General features: G+C 38.5%; 1 protein-coding gene across 1 annotated transcript; it reads left to right on the plus strand.

Annotated features, from left to right (window-relative positions):
- Positions 1-271: 271 nt before the first annotated feature.
- Positions 272-11,771, plus strand: MFAP4 (microfibril associated protein 4). Its single transcript, XM_083379273.1, has 6 exons — positions 272-431; positions 4,393-4,483; positions 8,750-8,913; positions 9,851-9,947; positions 10,408-10,590; positions 11,251-11,771. The coding sequence occupies exons 1-6, from the start codon at positions 426-428 to the stop codon at positions 11,496-11,498; spliced, it is 789 nt and encodes a 262-aa protein (XP_083235399.1). The 5' UTR covers positions 272-425; the 3' UTR covers positions 11,499-11,771.
- Positions 11,772-12,558: the final 787 nt, after the last annotated feature.

Genomic DNA, 12,558 nt, shown 5'->3' on the forward strand with positions numbered 1-12,558 from the left:
AACACCTTTTCCAATATGCTCACACAAACACAGAGTCAGAGAGAGATGTGGGGGAAGTCTGCTTCCACATATGTGAGAAAGGCATATAACAACATTATGTTCATGCCAAGAGCCTGGAAAACATCTAGCTCTTGGCTTGTTCTGTGTTTCCCCTCCTCTCCAATTTTTCATTTCCTGCCTTGCTTTTCTATAACACATTCTTGCCCCCCTCTTCCCCTCCCAACTTTTCTTTGGGCTATAAATCCAGGATTTACACATCATGTCTGTTCCTTGGCTTGGGGTATGTTAGTGGGCAGGCAGCAGAGTGGGTGGGAGGTGTACAGCTAAAGGCCTGCAAAGGAGAGTGAAAGAATCAGCTTCAAAACAAAACAGAAAGTCCTATACAAAGAGCAACAGGAGTGACAGCTCAGGAACCACAGAACAACATGAAGGTAAGTCAGTGAAGAATCTGAAGTTTGAGGGCAACAGATAATTTTGGAAGGGAGGTGAATTAGGCTGTGAACTAAGGTTTGATTTATTTTTTTTTCCTTTGGACTTTGGTATTCTCTCCTCACTCCCAGTCAAATTAATTTTTGTAATGGTCTATTTCAGTGTCATATGTGATGAATGGAATTTGCAGTTAGGAGAAATGGTGAAAGCCAGCTTCAGTAACTTTTAGGTATGATGGCTGAATGTGAAAACTGAGACCCAGAATGGTGGAGAGATTAAGGTCTTGGATTAAGATTAGGACTTGACAGATTCATGTCTACTTTTGTCTCTAGGTAGAATCAGCCATTAAATCTCACTGGGTAACTTTTGGCCAGTCCCTTTCTCTGGGCCCAGCCTACTTCACTAGGTTGTAGCTGTGAGGATTACATGAAGGAAGATCTCTCTGTGTATTCCTGGAATAAAGGCAGGATATAAAATTAACATTGTAAAGATATCCTCCCAATACAGATGTATGATAGATGTGACAAATATTTTGCCAAGACATTTCTGGAGGATTCTATTTGGCCATTGTAGGGAAGAAAAATGCTAAATGAAACAGACCTTTCTTTTGATATGGCTGGATTTCCTTGTCTTCTTAAATTCTGACATTTGTTTTCCCTATCATGAAGCTGATTCCTTAAACAAAAGGGATGTTTACTTTCTTTCTCTGTAATACTATTAAGGGATTGCTTTCCAAAGACATATTGAATCATAGACTGCTTAGCGACTCTATTTTTGTTCTGTAACAAAAGGGGGAAATGGTTTTCCTTCATATCCAAGATAGTACAATTACAAGAGCTAATTGATCAGGGTAAATCTTATCAATATCTAATTAGTACCTAATAGAATTCTATGAAATGAATCATTTCATACAAAATACTTTGCAAAATTAATGGGGAGAGGAGGAGAGGAAAATTGCCCTGATTCCCTATAAATGAAAAGAGATAAGGGAATATTAATTTTCACAGAGCAAAATGATTAATGAGCAATGGACAGAATAAGAAGCTGAAGGTTATTTTAAAAAATGAATGTGAGCCAACATGATTGTATGAACTACAGTATGGAAATATCTTTTTTCAGACATTTGCAATCAAAGCTGCAATTGAGTCAGATGTGCTCCTTCTGATCTCTAGAGTTTCTCTGACTATGTAACTTCATATATACTGTATACATGGACAGAAACACTCTAGAGTTTAGCAAGGAGCACACCTGATACCTGACTCAGTTATATCAATTAGCCCTCTGTAATTCCACTAACTTGGATATGAAGGAAAACCATTTGTTATAGTACAAAAATTGAGCAGCTAAACATTCCATGGTTCAAGGTATCTTTCATGTGTGTGTGTGTGTTGTTTCTTAGCACTATCTAGAATACTGACTGTTGATTGCATGAAGAAATCTTGCTGGCCCATATTTTCCATAAATGTACCTCTGCATAGTTTCATCAGGAATGGAGACTAGCATCCCAGTTTCCATTCCACACATCCATTTATGTTCAAGTAGAATACTGTTTATTGTAGAGAGCTTTTCTGTATTCATACCAGAATCCAACTCAAGGTTACCTACTTGTTATGCTTCGTAGTCTGACATGTGACTCCTTAAATATGAAGCGCTTGGAGGGATGGCTAGGGGACATGATGTGGAGACAGAAAGAACTTCTTCAATGTTTCATATGCATTGCTCTTTGCTTGCTTGCAAATCTTACTGAGCGTATTCTAGAGATGACCTATGATTTCATCCTAATTTCTTTAAGGCTTGACTGCAATCTTAAATACTTTAATGAGAGAGTGAGCAACACTGTACAAAAGTGTTACTTAATGTTGGCAACTTAAAGATGTGTGGACTTCAATTGGCTGGGGAATTCTGAGAGTTGAAGTACACACATCTTCAAGTTGCTAAGGTTGAGAAACATTGCTATACAGGTAGTCCTCGACTTACAACAGACATTTGAAGTTACAATGGCATTGAAAAAAGTGACTTATGAGCATTTTTCACACTTATGACTGTTACAACATCCCCATGGTCATGTGATTTACATTTGGATGCTTGACAGCTGATTCACATTTATGACTGTTGCAGGGTCTGGGGGTCATGTGATCACCTTTTGCAACTTTCTGATAAGCAAAGTCAATGGGGAAACCATATTCACTTAACAAACATGGCAAGAAAAGTCGTAAAATGGAATAAAACTCATTTAACAAATTTCTCACTTAGCAACATAAATTTGGGGCTCAATTATGGTCATGCATTGAGGACTAGAGCCCAGAAAAACAGATAGATACCTATTTTGTTCTACAAGTAGGATGCAAATTCACAAACTTTAAAACAAAACAAACAATAATAACAACAGCAGCAGCAGACCAGAATATAGTATGTAAATATTTTATTTAAAAAGTAAGTAACTGGGACATGTATACATTCAACAAATTGGCAAATCTGGTTAAAATGTTTCTATGGTGCATTTTTCTCCCCGATGTCAGCCCACAGGCCAAAATAAAATTCTGAAGCCAAGAAAAACAACAGAATACACAAAAGTTTCCACCTAAACTTGTGTCTAACCTGTGTATTGTTGAAAGATTGTCAAAGTTAAAGAGAATATGAATAATGGTAGATGAACTTTGGAATTTTCCTTCTAAATTTTCCCACTTTTGGAAATAACAAATATTAATTGTCCTTCGGGAGTCCTTCAGGAGAAGGGCGGTATAGAAATATTAATAAATTAAATTAAATTAAAATTAAATTAATGTTGCACCAGAGAGGGAAAAGCATCTCTTTGCCAGTTTCTGAATCTTCATATTTAGGGCTTCTTGTGACCTGAACATTAGACCTGTCATCATGAGGTAATGTCTCCAAATCACGTTCTCTAGCAGTATCCACATTTCTTGCTGTTTGCCTCACAATGACAAAAGCCACATTCCAGCACCATACTGCAAGATCTTCCCCTTTGGAGCAGGCATACAAGATTGCAACACACTTACAAAAGGGGCAGAGTTTGTATTGCACCACAACAAGGCCACTTTCATCAACCTGATTCTTTTTGTTCCTTTTACAGGCACTGCTGTGACTAATAAATAAGTAGGCAACTTTTCTAGCTTCAACTGCCAGGTTTATATTGTGATATATTTCCATCTCTGACAAATATTTCTCTATATTCAATCAATGAATCCATTTTTCTCTCTCACACTCTCTCTCTTTTTACATTGCTATAAAACTTTGAGCACTAGAGTTCATATCATCACTAACAAAGAAGTTTGTTAGGCCTTCAGCAAGCTTCTGAACCCAAGAAAATGTTCATTCACATTTTTCACTTGAGACAGCAAAATCTGATTTTTATTTTTTGCCACGGTAATATTTAATGTGAAAATGACCAAAAGGAAGGGTTCAACATAAATAACCCCTTTGCAAGCTAAGCACACTTTGCAGATTTCTGTTTTTATTTTTTCTTGGTAGACAATGCCAATTATACTAGGACAGTGTCTTTCCCAGCCAGAAAGACTTGCTGGGAATTAGGCAGTATATACTGTATATTATAATTAGGCTGGTCACACAGCCAGACAGATGTTTAGACTAGATTTGGCATTTTTGTCTATCCAACAAGTCCTTGCCAAGGACCTGAGATAGGCAGATATTGTGGTTTAATAATAATATATTGTTGCAAGTTGTAAGTTGCTTCAAGTAAAGCTGCCTTCTGCAATTTACTGATGGTGATTTTGTCAATGCTGATAGTGTTCAAGTAGTGTTCCAGATGTTTTAGAATTGCATCCAAGTTGCCTGTCTGTAATATCTTTGCTTTCTTTTGTCACATTCATTCTACTTCTATTTGTAGATCTTTATAAAACAATGGCAATTATATTATTATTAATAATAAGGTGCCTCTTTCCTCAGTATGTACCATGGATGACAAGTCATGCTTTTTCATTTTAGCTTTCTCAGGCCTCCTCATTTCTGCCCATCTGTTTGTTCCTCCTTTTACTTCTTCAGCTGCCAACACTGCAAGGACAGGCCATCAACTCAGGTAAGTGCTCTTGAGGCTGATTTATGGCACATACTCAGAATCCTCTATATACTCTTTCCACATTATGTCGACTGAAAGAAGGCAGTAACACCAGCTTTAGATGAAGTAATTTTAGCCGTCTTTAGGTTGGGCACGAAAAAATTCTTATCTGAGACTATGAAAATCTGCTTGTCAATATAGGTGATGCAGAGCTTTTTATGACTCAGGGGCATAAATAGAATTCTCTAAACCCTAAAACAAGCCCATCAGAGGCCTCTCCCTATTCTAACTTTTTTGTGTGTGTGCCTTCAAGTCAATCTTTACTACTGACTGATTGGCAAGTTCCTTCAGTTCTCTTGGCAAAGTTTCAGAAGTTGTTTACCATTGTCTACTTTCTAAGGCTGAGAGAAAATGACTGGCCCAAGGTCAGTCTGGCTTTGTCCCTAAGGTAGACTAGAACTCACGGTCTCCTGGATTTTAGCCTGATGCTTTAACCACCAAACCAAACTGGATCTCCATTCCAACTTGATTCATCAGTTAAAGACTTCAGGGTTTCATGTGTTCCAGTGCTTGGGGTCTCCCTGACAAGCCTCTGCTAGGGAGAAAAGGCAGCAGCTCAGAATGCTCTCCTGGGAGTGCAGTACTGCCAGAAAAATGTGCCAGTACTTGGGTTATTGGATGGAGTCTATGATAATTCACCATGGCCAACTCGCCACGGCCAACTCACCACAGCCAATTTGCCAAAGCCAACTTGTTGCAGGCAACTCATCATGAGACAATTCACTGCGGGACAAGAGTTACACAAATATCAAAGAAATGGTGGGATGGAATCACTAAAAATGGATGCAAAAGGAAGGACAGGATGAAATGTGAATGACAAAAATTATTTTTTTTATTTATTTCAAATAATTAAATTGAATTGTTAAATTGTCCTGCGGCAAGTTGTCCCGCGGCGAGTTGGTTGTGGTGAGTTGTCCCCTTCTGTATTGGAAGTGGATTGAAAAAATCTTGATGATTCCTAGATAGCACCAACCAAGAATATAGAAAATTCTCTATCTCTTTCCTGCCATTTAGTGACTGACCTAGGAATGCATGTTACGTTTATGTATTGTCTGTCAGGGAACCCTCAGCCATTATATTGCTCCCAGAAAATGATTAGATTTCTTTATGGTTGCATATCAGCTTTACAATAGATCACAATCAAGTTTGTTTTCTAAAGATTATAGGTTCAACTAAGGGTTCTTAGAACTATGGCCATTTACCCCATCTGAAGTATATTAATGTTATTGGCACAACTCAGTATAAAGCACTTTCCTCTACAATTAAATAGAGCACTTGTGCTAAAAAGTAAAGAAACTCTCAAGTCGAGCTTAACTCTTGATGATTCTGACTGTGAAGCTTTTTTGGCAGCTTTACGAAAGTTTGCCATTGTTTTGTGGTTTCTTTGATTTCCTAATCTAGCTAACAGACATGGCATTTCATAATCCTCCCAATCCAAATACTAATCAGGGCTGACCCTACATGGCTTCTGAGATCAGCCAAGTCCATTTGTTAAAACATTTCAAGACAGATAAACTTTTACTTCCAGAACTGCTCTTTGAATACTTTTTTTTAAAATCTGGGCCAGCACTAGTCTACCGAGCAGATTGAGCCATTTTTTAAATAAATGAAGAACATTAAAACATAGTCCACTTTCAGGCAAGCACAAAAGACACAAACAAGCATTTAAATTATCCTTTCAGCTTCTGAACAGCTGTTTGCAATCAAATTGGGCAGAAAAATACACTGCTTCCAGTTAGCCAGAAAGTCTCCTCTTGGGAGGTCATTTGTGGATTGCAGCTTACATTACAGCACCTTTTGTCTTTTTAATCATAGGATCTTTTCACTATAGTTAAATACAGTGTTCTGGAATACCCAAAATAGCAATAGCATTTAGACTTATATACCGCTTCACAGTGATTTACAGCCCTCTCTAAGCAGTTTACAGAGTCAGCATATTGCTCTCAACAATCTGGATCCTAATTTTACCAACCTCAGAAGGATGGAAGGCTGAGTCAACCTTGAGCTTATCAAAACTGGATAGGATTTTCTTTATTTTTATAATGCAGTATAGAGAATCTTGGAATACACAAGAAGTGTCAGGTCTGTTGTCCATCTAGTCCAGAAATGGCTACTTTGAGAGCATCTCCTTTACAGACTGATAATTTAGGGAAAGTCCCTCCTCAGTCTCTTGTCCTTCCTATTATGGAGCTGCAGGCTATGCTGTCTCTTATCTGACCATTCACCTGACTTCCTAAGATAATTCCCACCTACCATTATAAAGGAGAGTGACAGCCTTGAGCTATGGTCTCATCCTTAGCACAGAAGATGCATTGAAAATCTCTGTTTGTTATCATCCATACTCACAACATCAGCAATCTGTTGTAATCTGTTGGGATAATAAAACAGAGTTTCGTATCCCATATATATTATTGGAAGAAGAATAGAATTTCAATGAAGTAGGCAACATATAGCCTTTGTGGCATTTTATTACACTCCTCTCTTGGTAACAAAATATTATAGGATTACTACTGACCAGCCTGCTCTTTCAGGATATTGCCAACCACTGTTTTCTTCTTTCTCAATAATTATTCTGCTAGTAAAATTCTGTTATTTTTCTTGTGAGACTCAAGCAATGTCAAATGATTCTATTATATTAGGCAGAATATTTCATAGAACATAGAATAATGGGGTAGAAAGGGACCTTGGAGGTCTTCTAGTCCAACCCCCTGCTTAAGTAGGAGACTCTATATCATTCTGAACACATGGTTGTTCAGTCTCTTCTTGAAAACTTTCAGTGTGGAGCACCCACAACTTCCAGAGATAAGTTGTTCCACTAATTAATTGTTCTCATTATCAGGAAATTTCTTCTTAGTTCTAGATAATTAAGGGGATAACAGATGATTTTCCATCTGTTAGCTGATATTTTTTCCTCCACATAGATTGTTTAAACTGTACTGGAAGAATGAAGAAATAGCTTCCCATGTATGGAAGAATTTCTAGAAAAGTCTTAGTTGATGGCAGTTACTATAGTATAAAGATCAGTGCTTGCTATCCCTGCACATAATCAAGAGTGTCTTTTGACAGAGATAATAACTCAAACAATTCCTTAATAGGAGTCTTGGCTAGAAGTTTCTTGCTTATATGAATTTTTAGGGCTTTTCATGCTTGGTGACTATTTAGTTACTACTTAAATGCACATATGCACAATCGCCACAACCTAGAAACACCCATTTCAATGAGGATTAAAGAGAAATATGTATACATTTGAAATCTATCCGGAAAGGAAAATTGTTATCCCTTATGCGTATGTGTCTGGAGAAATGGGATGACATTCAAACACATCCAAAGAGTGTCTTCAGTGACCTACATTGTACATTACAAGTTAACATTTCCAAAATTACATATAGAGTATACATCTACTGTATGTGACAGCAGACTGTATTGAAATGCATATATTTATTAAAATAATATTGCCCCCAAAAAATCAGTAAGGAAAATTATTTATAAAATCTATTTACATTGGCTGAATGTTAAAAATGTGCCTAAATTTGGACAAATATGTACTGATATAAAGGGACATGGTGGTTCAGTGGGTTAGGACACTGAGCTTGTCGATCAGAAGGTCGGCAGTTTGGCAGGTCGAATCCCGAGTGCCGCGTAACAGAGTGAGCGCCTGTTACTCATCCCAGCTTCTGCCCACCTAGCAGTTCAAAAGCACGTAAAAATGCAAGTAGAAAAATAGGGACCACTATGGTGGGAAGGTAACAGCGTTCCATGCGCCTTTGGCGTCTAGTCATACTGGCCACATGACCATGGAGACGTCCTCGGACAAGCGCTGGCTCTTCGGCTTTGAAACGGAGATGAGCACCGGCCCCTAGAGTTGGAAACGACTAGCAGGCACGTGCAGGGGAACCTTTACCTTTACCTTTCCACACACACACACAAACACACACACACACATATATAAATTTCAATTAACAAAATGTAGTATTTTTATTTTATTTATTTCTTAACCTTTATTTATTTCTTAGCTTTTTAAGCTATTCTCAGAAATATCACCCAAATAGGTGATCTTGAACAAAGTAATTATGATATTTGTAAAATAGCAACAGATTTATAATTATTGCCTTGGACTACTGACTCTCTGCTTTAAAGCAAAATGGTTAATCAGAAGCCAAAATAATGTCATAAACTTGATGGGTTATTTAAATTTAAAGTAATATGCTTTTCCTCCCACTGGGATAGCTCAGCAATCTCAACACTGCGGAGAAGATTCATTTCCACTTGACTGTGAGGATATATACGATCAAGGTTCAGAGACAGATGGCGTGTACCTCATCTTTCCAGCAGGACCCAATGTCCCTGTCCCCGTGTACTGTGACATGACCACTGATGATGGAAAATGGACGGTAATGAAGTCCTTGGGATGGATTCAAAATGGGAAAGTGTATCCCATGGAGGCGCAAGAGATCCTAGGGCTGAGTTAGATTAGTAGTGGCTTTTCAGTGCTAGTCTGGTGGAAATTCCATAACTTTGATTTCTTTGATCTTGGCCTGTTCTCTAGTTGTAGTTTCAGTATCATTTGTGGTGCTGATATTGTTCAATATAAAGCTTTAAGAAACTTGTAGTACTATATTGCAACCATTTGTTTCCCTGGGAGTTTAAGACAACAAATATGGAAGGGTGTTTCCCCTCATTTTATCACCACAGACTCCACTCAGGTAAATTGGACCAGAAGAGAGAGGTCCAATTGATTACTAACTCATTGAGCTCTAATGTCAACTGGGGCTATGACTCCGGATCTTTCCAAACCAGGTCCTACATTACTCTTTTTCATGAGGCCAAGGTATCTGTGTCTCTTGTGAATATTTTCACTTCTTAGTTTGAACTTCAGAGGTATTTAGGATCAACCAGGAACACACATTTTTGTGGTGTCTCCCTGTTTATGGAATAATGCCATCTTTCTACAGATATAAGCAATTCAGTACTTTTCCTTGTCTTGTTAGCCAATGTAGAAGTGAGATAGTGTCTAGCATAGAAAAATGGGCTATAAAGACCAGAAGTCAAACAAGCAAATATGTATTTAAAATAGGAAGATGCAAATAGGAGGGTGATAAATTGTGTGCGCGCTTAAACCAAGACTGTTAGAATAAGGCTTAGCATAGTGTATGAATCATTTTGGATTATCCAATTAACCATGTTTCAGCAATGTAACTTAGCATAATGCATAATCTCCTTGATTATTTTCTTTCAATGGTGTTGACAGAAATGCAGCTTCAGGATAACTGTTGACAAATTGATGTTAATTTAACAATTATCTTTCCTCAAAACTGTTATACTTCGCAGGTTTTCCAGAAACGTTTCAATGGGTCAATCAGTTTCTTTCGGGGATGGAATGACTACAGGTTTGGCTTTGGCAAAGCTGATGGTGAATATTGGCTTGGTAAATATAAAGGGGTGCAAGGAAATTTCTTCTTCTCCTCCTCCTTCTTTTTCCTTCTCCTTTTCGTCCTCCTCTCTGAGGAGCCTCTGCCAAAAGCCATTGATTTTTCCCACCCTTTCCCTCACTGGCTTCTCCCCAGTCTCAGAATTTTATGCATCTCTTGATCCAGACATCTACTTTTGCCAGAAACTTTTGGAATGTAAAATGTTTGGGTTTCTCCCCTAAGCAGCTGAAACCTGGGCCAGAAAACTACATCATGAAGTGCAATTGCTCTGTTTATTATTAGTCTCAGCCAGCAAGCACAGCCAAGAACTGTCTTGCTTTTCTGTCTGGCCAGCACTTTTTTGTCAAGAGAATGGGGGTCATCCCCAAAGGGTAGGAAAATAAATGGAGGTGCTTTGGACGTTTTCCCAAGGCACCAGAACTATGAGCCCACAACCTATTTTCCCACCTTTTCTAGGACTGCAAAATATCCACCTTCTCACCCTGAAGCAGAAGTATCAGCTACGTGTGGAACTGGACGACTTTGAGAATAATACCGCCTTTGCTAAATATGCTGACTTCTCCCTTTCCCCAAATGCAATCAGTGCAGAAGAGGATGGCTACACGCTCCATGTATCTGGCTTTACTGATGGAGGGGCAGGTAAGAGACCCCCGATTCCCAGTCCCATTTCAGTACAAAATAGAGTAAGACTGAGTCTCAAAACGAAGATAGGAAAACCTATTTACATTGTGATAGTTGTGACCCATTTGCAACTGTCTGTTTTTAAAAGATGGAAAACGTGGCCTTGTCTCAAACTTGGTAATCAGGCATTTAAGTAGGATCAGTTTGGATCCATATATTATCATGAATATTAGAATGATGTTTCTCCCCAGCCTAGTATATAGATCAGTCATCCATAGCTTGCTGTCCTTCTCATATATTGGGTCTATAATTTCCAAAACCCTTCTGGGCTAGGGGTGTCCAAATACTAACATAAACCCACGTGTCTTAAAATGATGTCTACAGCCAGCTCTTTTTCTTTCCCTCAGACAGATGTTTTACCCTGTACTTTGATATATGGGATCAGAATATATTATGGGGAAATCAGAAGTCATTTAAAAGATTTTTACAGCATATTCCCTCCAATCTTGAAACATAAGTTATGAAATGTGCCCCAAAACATTCCAGTGTCAGCTATCCCTGATCAGAATATGTAGGTTCCAATGAATATACTCTCAAATAGGCACACAACACTACTCCTTATTCCTATCGGCTTTGTGAAGTCACATTTTTACCTTTTTTTATTTATATTCCCAACAGGTGATTCATTGTCCTATCACAGTGGCCAGAAGTTCTCCACATTTGACCGTGATCAAGATCTTTATGTGCAGAACTGTGCAGCTCTCTCATCAGGTGCCTGGTGGTTCAAGAGCTGCCATTTTTCCAACCTCAATGGCTTCTACCTTGGTGGACCACATCTGTCCTATGCCAATGGCATTAACTGGTACCAGTGGAAAGGCTTCTACTATTCTCTCAAGAGAAGTGAAATGAAAATACGTCGTGTTTGAGATCCAAGGCAGCTGGTGGCTTTTCCCATTTTTCTCCTCTAGTGGCCACTTGAATCTTGATGTAGACTGAACTCCCAATTGTTAATGTATTTCATCACTTTGACTCTGTTTTCCTACCTTTAGCATGCAGCCTGCACCAAATTATTCCTCAGAGAACACAACTCTCAATAAAGATACCCATTTCTCATTACTGAGACCCAACACAATTAGATAATTGCCAGTGCCTTATCCTACTATCGTACTAATCATCACAGTTATGGTAGCCACCAACCTCCCTGCTCTCCCAGGAAAGCTAGGTTTGTTTCACCAACATCAATATGACTGGTCATGGGTCCTGCCCACCATTTCAATGTCCCAAATCAAAAACTGCATTGGGAACATACCAAAAATAAACCCCATCTCTTCTAGCTCCTCTTCAGCATTCAGCAGAAAAGAAAAAATGGAGGAGGCTATAGGGGTTATGGTAATGTTCCAGGCTAATCTGCCTGCCTCAATTAATAAAATAAGGTAAAGTGTATTGGCACAACTGGAAGAATGGCTCATCTAAGCCAGGTTCCTGTTTTATCCCCATCCCAGTCCTCCAACAAAGGATTTGTAATATTCAAAACTACAGAGACCAGAGGATTTAGGACAGAACTCAGAAAACATTTAAGAATGATCAGAGTAGACACATCCAGTTGGAAGTTTCTGGCAGATGGGAACAAGTGTTGTAAGGTTCAGGGAAAAGGTTCCAAAGGTGATAGCAATTATCTTGCTTTTAAAAATGAAATGAAATGAAAGTCTATTCTCCAAATATGGACAATTGAGAGACCAGTGGAACTGTTAATAGTATAAAGACTTTTAAGGCCACCCTTTCTGGGCCAAATCCCACCCCCATACATCTACCCTATCATTAAACTGTTTCTGCAGCATCTGTCTGGACAGTGACATGGTCCAAGTTCTAAAGTAAAAATCTGAAGATGGAAATCCTCTTTCTAGCCTGCTCTCGTATCTTGCCAAAAGACTTGTTTTGACTACAGCCTGTTCACCATCTGGATTCTGTTCTCAGCAATTAAATTTA

Source organism: Vipera ursinii, assembly GCF_947247035.1.
Source record: "Vipera ursinii genome assembly, chromosome: Z".
Taxonomy (NCBI): Eukaryota; Metazoa; Chordata; class Lepidosauria; order Squamata; family Viperidae; genus Vipera; species Vipera ursinii.